The sequence below is a fragment of the Aotus nancymaae genome, unplaced genomic scaffold (assembly GCF_030222135.1).
Source record: "Aotus nancymaae isolate 86718 unplaced genomic scaffold, 86718_ANA_hifiasm-v0.15.2.pri h1tg000016l, whole genome shotgun sequence".
Taxonomy (NCBI): domain Eukaryota; kingdom Metazoa; phylum Chordata; class Mammalia; order Primates; family Aotidae; genus Aotus; species Aotus nancymaae.
In genome coordinates, this window is record NW_026988428.1 from 4,798,835 (window position 1) to 4,820,284 (window position 21,450).

Here is a 21,450-nt window from a genome sequence, read left to right on the forward strand (position 1 = left end):
GATTTCTTCCCCAGCCCTGCAGGCTCACCTGGGCTTCATCACAAGTTGTCTCAGGGCAGCCAGAGGAAGCAAACCCTAAAGCCCAAGGGCTTTTCAAGCTCCTGTTGGGTCACGTTCGCTAACGTCCTGTTGGCTAAAGCAAGTCACGTGCCAGGCCCAGAGTCAATTTGGAAGAGTACCACTTAAGGGCATGGGCGTGTGATTTGGCGTGATCCATGAGTCCATATCTGACAATCTACCACATGCATAAAATCCCATCGCAGGCCAGGGCAGTAGCTCCCGCCTATAATCCCAGCACTTTAGGAGGCCAAGGCAGGTGGATCATGAGGTCAGGAGTTCAAGACCAGCATGGCCAAGATGGTAAAACCCAATCTCTACTAAACATACAAAAATTAGCTGGGCATGGTGGCAAGCCTGTAATCCCAGCTATTCAGGAGGCTGAAGCAGGAGGATTACTTGAATCCGGGCGACAGAGATAGCAGTGAGCCAAGATTGAGCCACTGCACTCCAGCCTGGGCAACAGAGTGAGACTTCATCTCAAAAGAAAAGAAAAATCCCATCACAACCTGAAAAATTCAAAAAAAGATATATTTTATATTGCTTTAAACCTGTGTCTGATTTTTAGATCTGGTCACTGGATTGCTTTTTATTACACTTCATAGTTATCTTGTAAATGGCATGATCATTTTGCATTTTTTTTTTTTTGAGACAGAGTCTCGCTCTGTCACCCAGGCTGGCATGCAGTGCTGCTATTTCAGCTCACTTCAATCTCTGTATCCTGGGTTCAAGCGATTCTCCTGCTCAGCCTCCCGAGTAACTGGAATTACAGGTGTGCACCATCATGCCCAACTAATTTTTGTATTTTTAGTAGAGACAGGATTTTGCCATATTGGTCAGACTGGTCTCAAACTGACCTCAGGTGATCCGCCTGCCTTGGCCTCCCAAACTGCTGAAATTACAGGTGTGAGCCACCGTTCCCAGCCCATTTTGCCTTTTTGCTTACTTTTGTTTACAGTATTATTAAATGTAAACAGTGAAAATATACCAAAAAATAAGTTGGAGAACATTAGTTTCAGCCCAGAGGGTAGACTTCATTAGTCTAAAGAGAGCCCCATTCCCTTGAACTTAATGAATAGTTCAAGAAAGGGCTGAGATTGCAATTTGGGTCAATGAGACAGTGAAGAGATTTACTGGAAGCTTCTGAGAAAGTGTTTTCTCTCCTGTGAGGCATGGGAAGTCATCTTTCTCCACCTCCTGCTTGACCTGAATGATGATGCAAAAAGCGCCTATGGCTGTTGACAGCCAACCAGACCCAGGGCAGAATCCAGCCTTGGGATGATGTTAACTGGATGGCAGAACAGAGGGAGGGAAGGAATCCAGGCCTTCCATATCACTTAGCTGCTGGATAAACCAGTCCTGGAGCCTGCACTACCTCTGAATTTCCAATGGCGAGCTAATACGCTTCCTTATTATTATTATTATTTTGAGATGGGATCTGGCCATCGCCCAGGCTGGAGTACAGTGGCGGGATCTCGGCTCACTGCAACTTCTGCCTCCCAGGATCAAGTGATCCTCCCATCTCAGCCTCCTGAGTAGCTGGGACTACAGGCATATACCATCATGCCTGGCTAATTTTTTGTACTTTTTAGGTTGCCCAGGCTGGTCTCAAACACTTGCGCTCAAGAGATCCACCCACCTCGGCCTCCCAGAGTGCTGGGATTAGAGGCAGGAGCCACCGTGCCTGGTCAACTTCCTTATTTTTTAAAGCCAATTTCAGTCAGATTTTTGATACAGCCATTAGCGTTCTAGTCACTGTATTTGTGAGGTGTTACATCCAGGCTGTGGTGTATCAACTATCACATGCAGTCCTGTATTCAAGGACTTTCCATCGAATTGGGGACATAATATGACAATTAATGTGCCAAGCATATATCCTCAAGGAAGGGAGAACAATTGCAGTGTTACTGGATCATCAGGGAGGCCTCCTGGAACAGGTGACTGAGCTGGGATTTGCAGGATGGGAGTCAGAGAGACAAGGGAGAAAAAGGTAGAAATGTAAGCTAAATGTCAGTGCCAGAAAACACTCATGCCTAGAAATCACTTCTATGTTTGGGCAATTTATTTTTATTTTTTTTTTATTTTTTTGAGACGGAGTTTCGCTCTTGTTACCCAGGCTGGAGTGCAATGGTGCAATCTCGGCTCACCACAACCTCCGCCTCCTGGGTTCAGGCAATTCTCCTGCCTCAGCCTCCCAAGTAGCTGGGATTACAGGCACGCGCCACCATGCCCAGCTAATTTTTTGTATTTTTAGTAGAGACGGGGTTTCACCATGTTGACCAGGATGGTCTCAATCTCTTTGACCTCGTGATCCACCCGCCTCGGCCTCCCAAAGTGCTGGGATTACAGGCGTGAGCCACCGCACCCGGCCTCAATTTTTTTTTTAATGGAGTCTTGCTCTCTTGCTTGGGTTCAAACGCCTCCAGGGTTCAAGCAATTCTCCTGCCTCGGCCTCTCGATTAGCTGGGACTACAGACGCTCTCCACCACACCCAGCTAATTTTTTTTAATGTTTTAGTAGAGATGGGGTTTCACAAAGTTGGCCAGGATGGTCTTGATCTCTTGACCTCATGATCTACCTGTCTCAGCCTCCCAAAGTGCTGGGATTACAGGTGTGAGCCACCATGCCCAGCCTGGTCAATTTCTATCATTAAATAAATGGTAACCAAGATGTCCCTGGTCCTTGCACTCCTAGTTTATTGCCCAAGCAGTGAGCTATAGACGTAAACAAATAATAATCCCTTGTAGAAGGATTGCAGAGAGGCTGGGAAGTAGTTAGGGGTCAGGCCATGGAGAGCATGACAACTCCTGCTAAAGGTACAGCAGAAGACGCAAAGCTCCAGCCACACAGGGCGCCTCTGAGATCTGGAGGGTACATGAGCAGCTTCTACCACCTGGGTGCCAGGTGCCCAATGTCTACAGTAGCTTTGGTAGAACCACTTGGAAAATAACATGGCCTCATATTTTGGAATAACTTCCCATCAGAAAAAAAAAAAAAAAAAAACTCTCCAAGAAGCTGACATTGGCTTTACCCTTCTACTGCTTACTATTATAAAGACCAAGATACTCATGCTTTGGGGAAAACCTGGCAAAACTATTTTAAATTAGAAAATTCTCCCAGCTACTCGGGAGGCTGAGGCAGGAGAATTGCCTGAACCCAGGAGGCGGAGGTTGCGGTGAGCCGAGATCGCACCATTGCACTCCAGCCTGGGTAACGAGAGCGAAACTCCGTCTCAAAAAAGAAAAAAAAAAGAAAATTCACGTTTCACTAGAGTGTTATTCTTTTAAGAGAGCAGGCTGTTAATACTATCTGACACTGATTCTACTATTTAATGTCCATCTTACTGCCCTGAACGGATTGTAAACTCCCTGAAGGCAGGGTTCAGTTTAGAAACAATTTCAGAGGTGGAGGGGGTCTAGCCTCTACATTTTACAGAAAGATAAAGAGCTCGAGATGACATTAAAGCCCAGGTTTGTGTCTGCTTCAGCATACGGTATTCCCTGCATTGTTTGTTTCTCACAGCATTGAATTGCATGAGTCTTCAATTCAACATGGATGATAGCATCCGTAAGGGGGCAAAAATTGGTTCTTGGGAGGCAAAACAAAAGCAAAAATGAAACTTACACATTATAGTGACTTGTGGTTTTTCAAAGCTCAACCCTACCTGACAAAATCTTACTTCCTAAGGAGAAATGTAATTTTTCTCCTGTGGGGGCAACAATAATTTTGAAAGGTTTAAAAGAAAGGAGAAAAGAAAGCTTGATGCAAGAGCCTTCCACCTGACTCTGAGCATCTGACACCTCCTGGTGTCTCCACCAAAGGACTTGGTCAGCTTTGTAGGTATCTTGTCAGAGTCTATTCACATCACAAACATCTCAGTGCCTACTATCTACACTAAAGCCAAATTCATCTTCCTATGGCACTCTTGTCCTGGTCCTGTCCTGTTTAAAAACTTGCAATGGCTTCCCCTTGCCTTAAGAATGAAACTCCAGCTATAAGCCTGATGTTCAAAGCTATGGAAATCCGACCTGACCTAACTTTAGACCCATTGCCCATTGTAAGGTCTTTTAGGCTGACTGATGGCACCATGGATGTCATGGTAACTTCTGTGACCTGCATGGACACTCCAGATGAGTTCCTAGAACTAGAAAGTCTGAAGTAACTGGAAGACCACGAAAAGGGGAAGAATGATCAACCCCTGCAGTGCCTAATTAACTTGAGACAGTCTTCTATTGTTCCTTATTCCTGCCTCAACTGATAAGGCAATTGGACTTTGTAACCAACCTTGGTCAACCTCATGACTCCAGACCCTACAAGCCCCTCCCATCTTGCAAAAACCACCCTAAACTGTAATTTCTGTAACTTTCCACTGCCTACCCCAAACCTATAAAACCAACTCCTATCCCACCACCCTTGGCTGACTCTTTTCAGACTCAGCCTGCCTGCACCCAGGTGAATAAACAGCCATGTTGCTCACACAAAGCCTGTTTTGGGGGGGCTCTTCATTCAGAGCACATGTTTAACACCCATCTTCTGAACACTTCTTGACATTCCATCAAAATCCTACCCAACCTATAAAGCTGAAATGGCAGCCCCCTTCCCCACCCCTCAGCTTGGAATTACTTCTTTGGTTTTACTCACCCGTGAGCATCATTCTTTGGCATTCTGTTAAGGAATTCATATGCTCTTTCCAATCCACAGAAGAAGTATTTTGCTTAGTACTGCACCCTGGGTTGGTCTGCTCAGCAGTGTATTTTGATAAGTAATTTTCAGTGTGACTATTTGTATGTTTGTACAGTCATTCATTAATTCATTCATTCATCATCTGCTAGGAATCGGTCACCTTAGTAGATTCTGGCGACACAATGAAGTCCCTGCTGTCTACTAACTTGCAACCAAGTGGAAAAGACAGTAACATTACAATGCTATAAAGGTTATCATAGAATGAGCAAATGTGGGGAGGGCGACCAACTCCAATTTCCCATGTCAGGAAGGGAAGGAAAGCATTCTGGGCAGAGGGAACTGCGCTCAAGGCCCTGAGCAGCTCACTGTCCCATAAGGAACAGTGTGAGGATTGGTGTGACTAGGGCTTAGAATTCAGAGCTGCTCAGACTTAATGTGCACATGAATCACCTGGGGCTTATTAGAACACAGATTCGACTCAGCAGGTCTGGGTCCAGCCAGAGGTTCTGCATTTCTAGCAAACTCCCCTGAGTTGCATGGGCTTATAGTGTACGGGCCTGGGAGAACTAAGGCAGTTTGGGGTGGATGTCTTCTTCAACCTTCAATCAAAAAAGGCATGAATGCTATTTGTTTAAAGTGAGTGCCTCCTAGTTGAGAAATCAGATGTGCTTCACCTTCTTGTTTCTTCAATAGAAGGATATAGTCTTGTGTTGCTTGAGTTCATGGGATGAGTGGAACTAACACTCATTTGAAAAGCATCTAGAAAATAAACTACTTGGGGAAAGGAAATACTATTTGCTTAACAGAAGGCTATATTTTAGCTTCATTGGGGCATATCACTTAGATTTCTTTCTGTCCCTCAATGTTCACCAAATATAGTTTAAAAACTGGAATGTTAAATACAGACACAAGATGGAAATTTTAAGCCAAGCCTATTTTTCCCCACAAAGGCATTTTTGTGATATCCCATCATATTAATCTACATAATATTTGTAACCAATATTTGTGAAATAATTGGATGTTTTGTGATTTTAATCATAATAGGTTTACCTGTTTATATGTCAAATGCATGTGTTAAATGAAAATAAATCTATCCGTTGGGTTTTTTGAGTGACTTAAAAAGACATTGAAGTACATTTAGGTTTAAGTGATATAATTCTGGTAAATACTAAGCTGTTAACTTTTAATGTAACTATATTGACTTATTTCATATAGTCAAAAAGTCTTTTCTTTTCAAATCTATCATGTTTTATAGATGACTTTTCCTTTAGCTATAACATATTCAATTAATTCGTAATGGCCTCCAAACTGGTAAATCAAATGCTCCCATCTAAAAAAAACAAAAACAAAAACAAATATTACTTCAATGTGTGCGAGTAAAAATTATCACTTTATCAATAAATGCTAATTTTAAAATGCATTCCCTACACATTTATTTACACCCAGCCGATGGTATTTGGGCTTTCTAAAAAAGAGTATATAACTAACTGGTCTATGGTAAATCAAACATTGTTTAATAATATCATTTAAGTACTTGATCTTAAAACATTTGCTTCATTAAATGATACATAAATGTCACCATCAGCATTATATTCAATACAGGGAATGGTTTCTCATCATGGAGAGAATTCTAAAGCAGCTCTCTCTGGAGGACATGAGGTCCAAGGGCTACAATGGGCTGATAAGAGTCAAGTAGCCATAGGATTTACAACTTGTAGATTTAGAACAGTAAGACCCTGATATGGTTTTGGCTGCTATGTCCCCACCCAAATCTCATTTTGAAACCATATCATGTTTTGGCTGCTATGTCCCATAATTCGGCTCCCATAATTCCCACATTGTGGGAGGGACCTGGTGGGAGTTAATTGAATCATGGGGGTGGTTCTTTCCCATGCTGTTCTGGTGATGTGAATTAAGTCTCACAAGATTTGATGTGTTTATAAATGGGAGTTACCCTGAGCATGCTGTCTTGCCTGCCGCCACGTAAGACATGACATTGCTCCTCCTTTGCTTTCTGCCATGATTGTGAGGCCTCCCCAGCCAAGTAGAACTGTGAGCCAGTTAAACCTCTTTCTTTTATAAATTGTGCAGTCTCAGGTATGTCTTTATTAGTAGCACAAGAACAGACTAATACAGACCCAAATTATCACACTAGAGGCCCAGGTGGCAACAGACTGTGGGTGAGTGAGTGATAAGCCACCAGGAACAGGAAAACTAAGTTTAAGCTTTTGGGATCCGGTCAGCATGAGCAATCAGAGAGAGAACGAATCAGAACCAGGGTGACAAGCCAGAGCTGGAAGCAAGCCGAAAACAGAAGCCAAGCAGAAAAACACAAACACATGCCAGAGGGCACAATACAGCCAAAGTCCAGGTAAACAGAGCAGAAATCTGGAAATCTATGAAAGATACAAGACAGATGACGAGATCTTGAAATCTCGGTCTACCCTGTAGTTTAGGACCTATCAGTAGACTTGCTCATTGGAAAGGGATCAAGATAGAGGGGACTGGGTAGTGTCTGAGTCCAGACAGAGCCTGACACTATTAATTAGTGGAAAAGGGATTTGGGCCTCATCTATATGCTACCGTGGGCATAATATAAAAGAGCTAAGTTGGGAGCACACTCACTGGGATGAATTGATGATAATGAGATCTCCCTGTTTGCCAACTTCCAACGATCCGTGTGTATGAGACTTTCCCAGTGCATAAGCTGCATTGATGGTGGCAGCAGCCAAGGCCTCAGTCATGGACATTCTCATGTTTACACAGGCCAGATGCATGACCATTGGCTAAGGCAGGAAGAGAAAAGCATTGGAGAAAAGAGACATATGGCAACTGCAGTTTAAAACATTTCTCAACACAGCATAACAAGGTACAGAAGGAATTAGCTCAGTTGCAATGGGAAAAATCTAAGTTGATACATAAAGGTTCTTATACTTTGGAAAAGATTCCTTTATTATAGGGATTGCGTATTTAACATTTATTGACAACTTTTCAAGACCACTTACTACACACAGTGAAGTTCACTTCCAACCTTACTAACTAAGACCTCTTGGAGTTTATGCTATTCTCTGAGGAAAGGAAACGGGTTACTATAAAACCACAGTGCTCAAAGCTGAATCAGAAAATGATGCACAAAGAAGCTTCTCTCCTCTCTCTATGCCTGCAGGCATTTATGTGGGGCAGAAAAATCCAATTACAATGCTGTCTACCCCGTTTTCTCTTGTTTCACAGAAAAATATTTTTAGATCTTTTATACCGTTTTAATAGACAGTGAAATATTTTTCAATTATTTATATGCTTGGTAGATACTCTGCTCAGAAAGGCACAGGAGAAAAAATTACCATTGAAAAGCAATATGCATTGGGGTTGAAGTCACTGCCCAGAGCAACTATTACTCCTTCATCTAACATCTTTCTGGCTCGAGGTTGTTTCAGTCTAAGGGGAGGAAGAAAATATGTCAGTCTCTAGAATTGGAACTTTTGTACAACAGCTGTTCAGAACAGAAGAGACCTTGAGACAGTTAACACCTTCATATTTTGGAAGAAGCAGCAGAAACTCAAGGCTAAATGATAAGTGGTGGAGTTACGCATATAATCCCAGGACTCCTGATTGTTATCATTCTGCTTTTGAAATTACTTAGATATGACTAACATTTAATTATGATAGTTTATCTCATGCATCTTTTTACATATTTATATTTTAAGGCATTCTTGCAAAGGGAGGAACATATAACTCACAAATGGTTTTGAAATGTAATAAGCTTTTTGGTGACTCCCAAATTAAACAATAAATGAGGTTACATTATGCTTTTTTTTTTGGGATGGAATCTCCATCTCTCGCCCAGGCTGGAGTGCATGCAGTGGCGCGATCTTGGCTTATTCCAACTTCCACCTCCTGAGTTCAAGAGATTCTCCTGCCTCAGCCTCCCAAGTAGCTGGGATTGCAGGTGCATGACACCACACTCAGCTAATTTTTGTATTGTTAGTAGAGACGGGGTTTTACCATGGTGGCCAGGCTGGTCTCGAATTCCAGACCTTAGGTGGTCCACCCACCTTGGCCTCCCAAAGTGCTGTGATTACAGGCATGAGCCACTGTGCCCCACCATAATATGCTATTTTTATTATTTTCCATTTTGTAATTTTCTATTCATATCTGTCCCTTCCCCCACCCCACTTTTTTTTTTTTTTTTGGCCTCACACTCTTTGTAGGTCCTTTAATATCTTGAAGACCCAAGAATTTAGTGTGTAAAATATTTAGACTTCTTCCTGGATTAGGCATCTCCCTGACCTCCCTGGTGAATATTCTTTATTCTTTAGGACATATCTCAAAAGTTACACGAAAAAGCCTAAAAGCTCATTAAAGCAATGAGGACAGATTTAACTTGGGAATAACTGCTGTAATAGGGAAAGAGTCCAGCAGAGATGATTCTCACCCTAGAATCACTCCCAGTCTGTGATCGATCATTCGCAGGACCACTTGGAATGTTTTTCAACACTGTATGAGAGGAGGTAAGTGAAGCAGAGACAGCAAGTGAGGAAAAGGTACAGCTTCAAAGATCCCTGTAAGTCATTCGAATGGCCCTCCTCCCCTTCCAGAAAGACTTAGCGGAAAAAGAAAAAAGTGAGGCTGTAAAAGTATTAAAGGTGCTGCATAAAAACCAAGGAGATATATTCCCTGAATACATTTAAATATTACGTGCAAATAAACATAAAATACATGATTAAAGCAAGCCCTTAAGTAGCATAAGGCAATGGTTATTCTGGAAATGAGAGTCAAGAGAGAATTTGGGGGAGAGCAGGGGGCCTTGCTGGTCTCTCCTGATGCAGAGATCAGAAAAATACAGAAACGAGAAGTCAGCAAGAAGAGTGTGGCCTCACTTTGACTCCCTTGTGGTCCTAACAGGAGGCTAAACCTGTCTGTGGCAATGGCAGATGACAGCCTCTGTTGGCAATAGAAACGAAGTTCAGACTTTAAATGCTGAATTGCCTTCCAGTACCACAAAGTCTTGGGATTTTGCTCCATGTTGCGAGATTCAAGACAAGTTAAAGAAAGCATTTTTTTTTTTTGAAATGGAGTCTCACTCACTCTGTTGCCCAGTCTGATGTGCAGTAGCATGATCTTGGCTCACTGCAACCTCCACCTCCCGGGTTCAAGTGATTCTCCTGTCTCAGCCTCCCCGGTAGCTGGGACTACAGACGTGTGCCACCATACATGGCTAATTTTTGTATTTTTAGTAGAGACGGGGTTTCACCATGTTGGCCAGGCTGGTCTTAAACTCTTGACCTCAAGTGATCTGCCCGCCTCAGCTTCCCAAAGTGTTGGGATTACAGGCATGAGCCACCATGCCTGGCCGAAGAAAGCCTTTTTTTAAAAAAAAAAAAAAAAAAAAAAAACCTTCATTTCCTTTTTTATTTATTTATTGGAGATGGAGTCTTGCTCTGTTGCCCATGCTGGAGTGCAGTGGCACCATCTCGGCTCACTGCAACCTCCATCTCCCAGGTTCAAGAGATTCTCCTGCCTCAGCCTCCCAAGTAGCTGAAACTACAGGTGCGTGCTACCATGCCTGGCTAATTTTTTTGTATTTTTAGTAGAGATGGGGTTTCACTGTGTTAGCCAGGATGGTCTCCATCTCCTAACCTTGTGATCCACCCTCCTTGGCCTCCCAAAGTGCTGGGATTATAGGCATGAGCTACCACACCCAGCCAAAAAACTTATTTCTTGGGTGGTAGAAAATTAAACAAATTAAATATTTATTGATGACTTAGATTGATGACACTGGAAATGTATAAGACATTGGTCATACCAAAACCAGTTATTGCTATTTCCTGATTGTAGTCTACATTGTGTTTACTCTTTAAATTAAGAGAACAGTAATAATAATAAAAATGTATAATATCCTACATGTGTGTATAAAATCATAGTGGATTTGTGAAAAGCACTGAAGTATTCCCTTCTCCGCTCTTCTAAAAGGTACTCGGAGCCTGGTCTTACCTAACCTCAGCACAATTCATGTCTTGGGCTGGATGATTCTTTGTTGCGGGTAGCTGTTCTGTGCAATGAGGAATGTTTAGCAGCAATCTTGGCCTCTACCCCCTAGATGCCAGTAGCATCCCCTAGTTGTGATAACTGAAAATGTCTCCAGACACTGCCAAATGTCCTCTGAGGGACAAAATCACCCTGGGGTTGAGAACCACTGTCTTAACTGCAGAATGACTCCCCATACAAAAGACCATGTATTCTAGCTACACAGAAAGCACCTAGTCCTAAGAGAAGATAAACTTCCTCTTGACTGTTGACCTCACAGATCACAAACTTGGGGGCTGTCATGTAAGTAAGCAGAACAGTGGGAAGGGTCAGAAGACCTCAGATCTCATGCTGGTTAGAATTAGAGCAACAGTAATGGGTCAGAAGACCTCAGATCTCATACTAGTTAGATTTAGAGCAACAGTAATGGGTCACAAGACCTCAGATCTCATATCGGTTAGAATTAGAGCAACAGATGGACTAAGGGTATTCAATTCATAGCCAGCACACAGCAAAATATCTGGGGAGATTTTACAAAATATATGTCTCCTCTTTCCTACCACCCCCAGGATTTATGAAGATTTATGACAATTATGGTACCCACTAACATCCTTTTAGAAAAGAGCTCATACAGATTCTGAATACTGCTAAATATCCTTAACATCTTATGTATATATTTAAAAGTATAGCATCTATTTCATTATTTACTAATTATAAAAGTAATGCACAGTAATTCTTTTTAATTGGAAAATTCCAAAATCCAGGAATAATAATCCTCAATAATCCTCCTACTCAAAGCCAATCTGGCTCTAAGTTCCTTCCTCAGGGAAATTCATTTATGAACATGAATTTAGCATGGTATCTTCATGAGCTGAGTTTTCTTCATCTGCATTTTTAAGGGATTTGTAAGGGCAATGAAATAATGTCCCGGCACTTTGGACGTCTGTGTCTTCACAGCTTGTACTTGCAGCTCTTGGGTCTGGGGTGAGAAATGACCTTACCTCAGCATGTAGGCTGTGGTGGGCAGAAGGACCGCAGAGCACCTGGCCGTTGCCATGGCAACGATGCCTTCATCACTCACTTCTTCCAGGTGGCTGATTGCCTGGGCTCCCAGTTCAGCCCCAAGCTAAGGAGAATGGGCAGAGAGGGAAAGATTTAACAAACAGCAACAACGAATCGATGAAGTTCCCTTAAATTGTTTTTCCTACAAAGAGAAACAGCGTTTTACTGTCAAGATTCCTTGCCAACCAACTGTTGTCAACTCAATCCCCCCAAATGGGTGAAAGGTTTGTAATGGGCATTCGTCTGAAAATTAGCTGGTGTGCTGCTTCAAAAACTATTCTTAAACACAAATACTTTCAGACATTTTGTGAAACAGAAAATTTCATGCATCTTATGGGTCAGAGGTGAGAGAAGGAGATCTAGAGCTATTTGGGAGAATTGGGAGGACTTGGTGGTTGGATGAAATATGTTAGGTGAGGGGGAGGTGGCAGTCAAAATGATATCCAAGGTTTTGACTTAAGCAACCGACAGGTGATGGTGTCATTCACTGAAGCAGAAAATAGGACGAGACTTGGAAGCGACACTAAGAGATCAAGTTGGATATAACGTAGTTGAGAGGAGTGCACATGGGGTTATCTGTATCTGTATTTATGCCCCAAAGGCAGTTGTTTATTTAGGTCTGAGGCTTTAGAGAGAGAAGCCTAGACTCATGACTGCAGGGACTTTGTCTTACTGCTGAATGCTGAATGGCTAGAACAGTGTCTGGCACACAGTATTCATTCAAATATTTGTTGAAAGGATGAATAAGTGAATGAGTTTGAGCAAAGATATATGGCTTTGAAAATCATCCTGTGGCTATTTGTGGTGTGCTCCACTAAAATGATGTGGATGCTGCCACAGAAAGATCCGAGAAGGTGCAAGTGAAATTAATATACTGTGCTAGTGTGGCTTTGTGTGCCAAGCAAAATACATTAGAAATTTAGTAAAAGAGGCCGGGCGTGGTGGCTCATGCCTGTAATCCCAGCACTTTGGGAGGCCAAGGCGGGCAGTTCACCTGAGGTCGGGAGTTTGAGACCAGCCTGACCAACATGGAGAAACAGTGTCTCTACTAAAAATATAAAATTAGCGGGGCGTGCTGGCGCATGCCTGTAATCCCAGTTACTAGGGAGGCTGAGGCAGGAGAATCGTTTGAACCCGGGAGGTGGAGGTTGCAGTGAGCCGAGAACATGCCATTGCACTCCGGCCTGGGCAACAAAAGCAAAACTCTGTCTCAAGAAAGAAATTCAATAAAAGAGATCACCGAGGTAATTCTTTTTCTATTAATACTAATGTTACCAGCAGATGATAATGAAAGTAAATGATCAGCAAAAAAGTAAGTTTTTAATAGAAGTCAGGGTTTCAAGGCTCAGCCAGACCAATCTGTACATTGTTCAAACAAATTTCCCCATTCAGTATCTTTTCAGAGGGCTTTGAACAAACTAAGTTTCCCATAACATGAATGTGCAAGAACGGATGTTGACGAGGGAAGAACTAAAGGTCAACCGCACCTCAGCAGCCTTCATCGGGTGGAGTTCATCCCCATGGAAGTTAATCTGTAACCCTATATCTTTTCCACTTTGAAGAATCTTTCTGGTGGAATCGAGATCAAAGACACCCTTCTCACAAAATACGTCGATATTGTCCACATGTATTTCCCCATTTCTGCTAAGTTCCTTCAGCTTTGGGAGGTGGTTATTGATGATGTCATCAGCAGCTTCAGTAGCAGTTTTTCCTCTGGGGGAAGAAAATGAGATTTCCATGGGCAAATATTAAAAGAAACAAAAGAGGTAAGGTTATCTGGCACTTGAAGAACCTGAGGAGCAGTATAGGTACATGAACTCAAGCCTCAGAAAGGTAGAGAAAGACTCAAAGCTATAACTCAGGGCTCTTCACTCTCTGGGCCATGTCTACATAGTGGAGGTACTGACAAGTGCTCTGTATGCACTGACCCTATACGCAGAGACAAATGGTTCATCCATTCCGGCAGCCCTGTGTTATCTTTGGGGATGTCAGCAAGGCTACCTGGTTGAAAAGCTTCATTTGGCCAGGTGTAGAGGACTCATGCCTATAATCCAGCACTTTGGGAGCCCGAGGTGGGCAGATCACTTGAGGTCAGGAGTTTGAGACCAGCCTGGCCAACATGGCAAAACTCCATCTCTACTAAAAATACAAAAATTATTGAGGCATGGTGGCATGTGCCTGTAATCCCAGTTACTTGGGAGGCTTAGGCAGGAGAATTGCTTGAGCCAGGCAGGTGGAGGTTGCAATGAGCTGAGATTGAACCACTGCATTTCAGTCTGGGCAACAGAGCAAGATTCTGTCTAAAAAAAAAAAAAAGAAAGAAAGAAAGAAGAAAACCTTGGTCGGGCGAGGTGGCTCATGCCTGTAATCCCAGCACTTTGGGAGGCCGAGGCAGGTGGATCACGAGGTCAAGAGATCGAGACCATCCTGGTCAACATTGTGAAACCCCGTCTCTACTAAAAAAAATACAAAAAATTAGCTGGGCATGGTAGCACGTGCCTGTAATCCCAGCTACTCAGGAGGCTGAGGCAGGAGAATTGCCTGAACCCAGGAGGCGGAGGTTGTGGTGAGCCGAGATTGCGCCATTGCACTCCAGCCTGGGTAACAAGAGCGAAACTCCGTCTCAAAAAAAAAAAAAAAAAAGAAAAGCTTAATCTTCCTGTCAAGGACACTCAGAGGGCATCCTAGATACTCCCCATGATAACCCACCTGTGGTCCCCTTACCTGAGCCCAGCTACCACCCTACCCTTTTCTTCCTCCACAATGTTTCCCAAAGCACCTGCCTTAGGCTTTCTGCTTCACCATCTGGGAACATGGGGGAAGAAGATAGTGGGAGGCTCTGAAATTCTCTAAAATTCTGGAAGAGTCGGGCATGGTACCTCATATCTATAATCCCAGCAATTGGGTAGGCTGAGGCAACAGGATTGCTTGAGCCCAAGAGTTTGAGGCTGCAGTGAGCTATGATTGCACCACTGCACTCCAGCATGGGCAACAGAGCAGGGCCCTGTCTCTAAAAAAAAAAAAAATTAAAAGAAGAATAGATAAAATAAAGTTCTGCAGTAGTTATATGTTAGAAAAGCCTGGGCTTTTAGAGTCAGATAGACATGGAGCTCTACCACATGGCGGCCATATAACTTAGGAGATGCTCTTTAGCTGTTATTTGAGCTCGGGCTTTACCAGTGGGAATCAAGATGTAGACCTCAGAGGCTCATTGGCAGATGGAGAAAATTTCTGTGAAACTTCAACCCTGTATTTGGCACACAGAAGGCTCTCAGCAAGACCATTTGGGTAGGTGGGTAGAGGTGGACTATAAGAGACAGGCACTTATACAAGTTATTTCTAATTCTCAAGACAGTCATATAGAATAGGGTGCTATTTAGCTCTGTTTCACAGATGAGTAATTCATGTTCAGAAAACTTACGTCATGAGCTCAAAATCACCCAGCTGGAAGTAGCCAAATTGGATTCAAACCCAGATCTGGCATCACTTCAAACTGAGACTTTTCCACCACGTCACACTATCTTTTCTATTGAAAAAGAAAGCAGACCATTATATACTTTATATTCTGTTTGAAAAAAAAATCGTTTTCTATAGAGAATGTCTCAAGAGTCTCAGTGAAATTTTAAGCTTTAATAATTCCAGAAATATATTAACTTTTTTTTTTTTTTGAGATGAGGTGTTTCTCTGTCACCAGGCTAGAGTGCAATGTTGCAATCTTGGCTCACTGACTCCCTAGTTCAAGCTATTCTCCTGCCTCAGCCTCCTGAGTAGCTGGGATTACAGGCACATGCTACCATGCCCAGCTAATTTTTGTATTTTTTTTTTTCGAGATGGAGTTTCACTCTTGTTACCCAGGCTGGAGTGCAACGGAGGGATCTCGGCTTACCGCAACCGCTGCCTCCTGGGTTCAAGCAATTCTCCTGCCTCAGTCTCCCGAGTAGCTGGGACTATAGGCATGCGCCACCATGGCCAGCTAATTTTTGTATTTTTAGTAGAGACAGGGTTTCACCATGTTGACCAGGATGGTCTCGATCTCTTGACCTTGTGATCCACTCGCCTTGGTCTCCCAAAGTGCTGGGATTATAGGCATGAGCCCCCGCGCCCGGCCTTGTATTTTTTTTTTTTTTTTTTTTTTAGTAGAGACAGGGTTTCCCATGTTGGCCAGCATGGTCTTGATCTTCTGACCTTGTGATCCACCCACCTTGGCCTCCCAAAGTGCCGGGATTACAGGTGTGAGCCACCGTGCCTGGCCTAATTCCAGAAATATAAATGCTAAAACCTTACAACAAAGATCACTGGCAATATTAAATATTTATGTTTCTTTTCTACATAACTAGTTTTGTGAATTTTGAATAAATTTTAATGTTACTTTCTTAGTTCCTCTAATTGGAGATGATAATTAACATGAAGAGGTTAATTTTTATTAACATTAAATATTTACATTTTTCCAAAACACAGTGACTATAGCTAATGGCAATGTATCGTTTTCTTAAAAATTGTTAAAAATAGATTTTAAGTGTTCTAACCCCCCACAAAAAGTGATGAGTTAATGCATATATTAATTAGCTTGATTTAGCCATTTCACAATGTATACATATTTTAAAACAACATGTTCTACAAGATAAATATATTATTTGTCAATTTAAAAGATAATATATAGGCAGGGCGCAGTGGCTCATGCTTGTAATCCCAGCACTTTGGGAGGCCGAGGCGGGTGGATCATGAGGTCAGGAGTTCAAGACCAGCCTGGCCAAGATGGTAAAAACCTGTCTCTATTAAAAATACAAAAATTAGCCAAGCGTGGTGGTGTGTGCCTGTAATCCCAACTACTCAGGAGGCTGAGGCAGAGAACTGCTTTAACCTGGGATGTGGAGGTTGCAGTGGGCTGAGATAATGCCACTGCCCTCCAGCCTGGGCAACAGAGCAAGACTCCATCTCAAAATAATAATAATATATATGCACATATTTTTTGAGATAGAGTTTCACTCTGTCGCCCAGGCTGGAGTACAGTGGCACAATTTCGGCTCATTCCAACCTCCGCCTCCCTGGCCCAAGTGATTCTCGTGACTCAGCCTCCCGAGTAGCTGGGATTACAGGCACACGGTGCCACCCCACCTGGCTAATTTTTGTATTTTTAGTAGAGACGGGGTTTCACCATGTTAGCCAGGCTGGTCTCAAACTCCTGAGCTCTAGTGATCCACCTGCCTTGGCCTCTCAAAGTGCTGGGATCACAGGTGTGAGCCACCCCACCTGGCTTAAAAAAGAAATGTATATTCTGGAGTTTACAAAATCAGATAAATGTAAAAGAAATTTAACCAATTAAATCTGTAAATAATGATTGCAAATCTGTAGTATTATATTTATATGTCTAAGTTATCAATGCTTCAGATTGCACTAAGATTTTGGAGGCATCCTACGCATGTTAAAATCCTATTTCTTTTAGATAGTTGAATTAGCTCTTGAAACCATGAGCCTTCTTATTTAGAAATTCCAGGACCAAAAGGAACTCTGGACAAATGAAATGCAAGTGCAGAAAGGAACAAAGTTCTCTACGTAAAGCCATGTAGGAGAAACTTTTAGATAACGGGGAAGGCTAAAAATCGTTTACAACAAAACAAAAATGTTTGCTGTTAAGTAAGCAAACAGATGAACAAAAAAAAACCTCTTTGAATCACCTAGACCACAAGGTTTGAGCCACCTCCTGAAGAGTGTTACTATTAATTTCTAAAGTGCTTTTAGAAATGCTAATTATCATGGGAAACTATTCAACTTAATATGTGTAATTTTAAACGACATACAAGGGTCTATTTCTTTTACTTAACCCAAAGAGCTCGAGACATCTCTTCCATCATAATTAAAGGACTAGCAGACTGATGGGGCTAAGGGATCGCCTTCCTAAAGCCGAGTCTGCAGGATGAGTGGCCATTATTCAGGTCTTTCCAAAGACTTTCCCCCATCTCCCTGTACAAGCTAAAGTGCTAATGCACCTCCATCCCTGGGGAACGCAGCCTCCACTTCGTTTTCACTGCTCTGAGTTAAACCCCGGTCCCACTGGCTGAGATTACTTAGGCACTGAATGAGCCCCGCAGTAGGTGGTCGAGATGCCCATGTCCAGCTCCCGCCGGGCGCGCTCAATCACACGCAGCATCTTGAGCTCGGTCTCCAGGTCGAGGCCGTATCCGCTCTTACACTCCACCAGCGTGGTGCCAGCCCTCATCATACACTGGAGCCGCTGCTGGAAGGAGCGGAACAGCTCCTCCTCCGAGGCTTGGCGCGTGCGCTCCACGGTAAAGTGGATCCCTCCGCCAGCCTGGTGAATTTCCATGTAAGTGGCTCCTGCCAACTGAACACACGCTTCATTAGGCCGGCAAATGCGAGAAAGTTGCAGGCAGGTCTGCAAAATCTACCTCCAGGGGCGATATTACATGATGATTAAGAAGCCATATGGCACAGGCACCAACCCATCAGATTAGAACGGTGCTGGGATACACAGTCCTGGAAGCCCCTAGTCTGCCAGACACTGGATTGTGGGGAGCTCTGAAGGGGTTCCAGGAAGAGACTGGAGTGGTAGAGATGGGAGATGAGGTGGGTGGCCTGTTGGGATCTCAGGGCAATGGCAATTAAAAACTGGCACAGAAGTATTGCAATCTTTTAACGAGTCAATCAGCCAGCAATCAGACTTGCTAAGTCTCAGCCCTCCCTGCATCTCTCAGCTTGTTTGAGAAAACAAAGCTTAGGCAACTCAGGAGTTGCAGGGAACCCCACTGCAATTATTCAAATCTCCACTAAAGCGGCCCGGGAAGTTTCCTGGTCTCAATATTTGACCATCAGTGTTTGGAGCTTGACCTTTGTCACTCAAAGAGGCTCTTCCTGGGGTCCCACTGGGCTCCAGTTACTCTGGACAGCAAGGAGGGTGGTGTAGAGAAAGGATGTAAGCCTGGGGTCTCCTGGCCAGAGTTTTATCCGGCGTCTGCCATCCTCCAGCTGGTGACCCTAGTCAACACCCATCCCTTCTCTAGACCTGGCTTTCTCCATCTACATAATGAGAGGATTGGACTATAAATCTCTTTCTCCATCTATACAATGAGAGGATTGGACCGCTTTAGGCTCTGAAATTCTGTGATTTAATAAAACAGTCTTAAAAACAGCTCTAGTTTGTAGTTTGTTGAAGAAGGTATATGATATCTGAAGAAAAGAATTGTTTCTTTTCTACATAACTATGTAGAGTGGCTTATTTCGCCACTTTAGCTACTAGGAGGCACTTCTTTTTTTTTTCCTTTTTAAAAAAAACTTGTGAAAATGGCTCCAACCAGGGATTTAGGAGTTGGCTACAGCTAGTATATGACTAACACAGATCACATTTTGTAATTCTTAATAAGTCTCAGTTTTCTGAAAAAGAGAAAAATATGACATTTTATTTTTGTGATTAGTAACGTTTCCAAGCTTTACTCCAATGAATGGCAATTTTCAAACTATTCCTTGAAACCCTTTCAAAGGCTACTAGAGATAGTGATTTGGAATGGGAATGTGGGGAAGGAAAGAGAGGGGGACAGTAGTGGGCAGGAGCAGCCCTGTGTATAATACAGTGATTTGGGGCAGCTATAAATAAGTTTTATTGTCATTTGTTTGCCATACCCAGGCACGTAAAAATATCCATTAAAAAGGTATGTTGGTCAGGCACGGGGGCTCATGCCTGTAATCCCAGCACTTTGGGAGGTCAAGGCAGGCAGATCATGGGGTCAGGAGATCGAGACCATCCTGGCTAACATGGTGAAACCCTGTCTCTACTAAAGATACAAAAAATCAGCCAGGCGTGGTGGTACATGACTATAGTCCCAGCTACTCGAGAGGCTGAGGCAGGAGAATCACTTGAACCTGGGAGGTGGAGGTTGCAGTCAGCCGAGACCGTGCCACTGTAATCCAGCCTGGGCAACAGAGCAAGAGTCCATCTCAAAAAAAAAAAAAAAAAAGGCTGAGCGTGGTAGCTCATGCCTGTAATCCCAACACTCTGGGAGGCTGAGGCTGGCGGATCATATGGTCAGGAAATCGAGACCATCCTGGCCATGGTGAAACCCCGTCTCTACTAAAAAATACCAAAAATTAGCTGGGCTTGGTGGTGTGTGCCTGTAGTCCCAGCTATTCAGGAGGCTGAGGCAGGGGAATCACTTGAACCTGAAAGACGGAAGCTGCAGTAAGCTGAGACCATGCCACTGTACTCCAGCCTGGCATGGTCTCATTTCCTAAAAAAACAGAGATATGTTGACATATGTTGCAAAGCTTGATAGCCTACTAACTCTTTAGCAAAAGACTTTTATGTTTGTGCTTTATTTTGATTTGCCATGATTTGTTGCAGTTACCTTCATCGCAAACTCGTGAACTCTTTCACCAGCCCATACTGGATGTGTGTGTGCATCCACCAAACCTGTAATCAATAAATCAAGTCATCTTACAATTAACAAATAGCACTTAGACAGCAGGAAGACAGCAGCACTCTACCCTGCTGCTCTGGGGAAAGTGTGATGGTGGCCATCCATTTTGAAGGAGCATGAAAGGAAGAATTTGTTTGGTTCCCTTGACAGAGCGGAAAGAAGACTGACTTGTTGTATGGCTGGTCTAGAAAGCTCTAATGAAGGAGGTGATGCAACACAATGAAAATATCCCTTACAGAAATACAGCCCCTTTTGCTCAATAAGTCCATGCTCACCAAATAAGCTTTTATTTTATTTAATTAATTAATTAATTTATTTTTGAGAAATGGTCTCACTCTGTTGCCCAGGCTGCAGTATAGTGGAACTCTCATGGCTCCCTGCAGCCTCGACCTCCCAGCTCAAGCAATCCTCCCACCTCAGCCTCCCTAGTAGCTGGGACTACATGCATGCACCACCACACAGGCTAATCTTTGCCACGTTTCATAGGCTGGTCTTGAATTCCTGGGCTCAAATGATCTGCCTGCCTCAGCTTCCAATGATCTGCCCAACTCAGCCTCCCAAAGTGCAGGGATTATAGGCATCAGCCACCTCACCTGGCTCAAATAAACTTTGAAATCAGGTTGTCAAACCTACTAGTGAGGCAAAACCATGAAACTTATCACCAAGGAATAATCTGGGTATTAAAACATAAGACTACAATCCCCTCCCCCTGCAACTCTGAGAAGGGAAGACATGAAATCAGGAAGATGAATCTATCTTCAAGAAAGACATGTATTTTAAATAAAGAGATACTATAAGACAATCACTTGAAACTTTTTTTATCCAGGTGCAATTCAGTAAAGTTTGTCTTTCCAGAATGTTTTAAATATCTTATTGGCTCTGATTGGACTAAGATCAAAAGCCCCTACTCAGTTTGCTGTCTGCTATATTCCTCTTTCTCATAACATTTTGCCCTGACTTTGTCTCCTGACCCTCAAGAATCATAAGGAAAGCCGGCGCAGTGGCTCACGCCTATAATCCCAGCACTTTGGGAGGCCAAGACCAGAAGATCACTTGAGGTCAGGAGTTCGAGACCAGCATGACCAACATCGTGAAACCCTCTTGCTACTAAAAATACAAAAATTAGCCAGGCACGGTGGTCCACACCTGTAATCCCAGCTACTTGGAAGACTGAGGCACAAGAATTGCTTGAACC

The 21,450-nt window shown here is 43.1% G+C and overlaps 1 protein-coding gene across 1 annotated transcript in view; it reads right to left on the reverse strand.

Annotated features, from left to right (window-relative positions):
* The window catches only part of AMDHD1 (amidohydrolase domain containing 1), a 31,467-nt gene that overhangs the window by 1,858 nt on the left and 8,159 nt on the right, over positions 1-21,450 (reverse strand). The window contains exons 3-9 of the mRNA XM_064376853.1: positions 20,184-20,248; positions 17,892-18,169; positions 13,314-13,539; positions 11,766-11,890; positions 8,082-8,175; positions 7,366-7,526; positions 4,699-6,070 (exon numbers count right to left, since the gene is read on the reverse strand). Coding sequence (XP_064232923.1) covers positions 5,983-6,070; positions 7,366-7,526; positions 8,082-8,175; positions 11,766-11,890; positions 13,314-13,539; positions 17,892-18,169; positions 20,184-20,248 — 1,037 coding nt within the window. The 3' untranslated portion in view covers positions 4,699-5,982. The remainder of the gene's footprint in view (positions 1-4,698; positions 6,071-7,365; positions 7,527-8,081; positions 8,176-11,765; positions 11,891-13,313; positions 13,540-17,891; positions 18,170-20,183; positions 20,249-21,450) is intronic.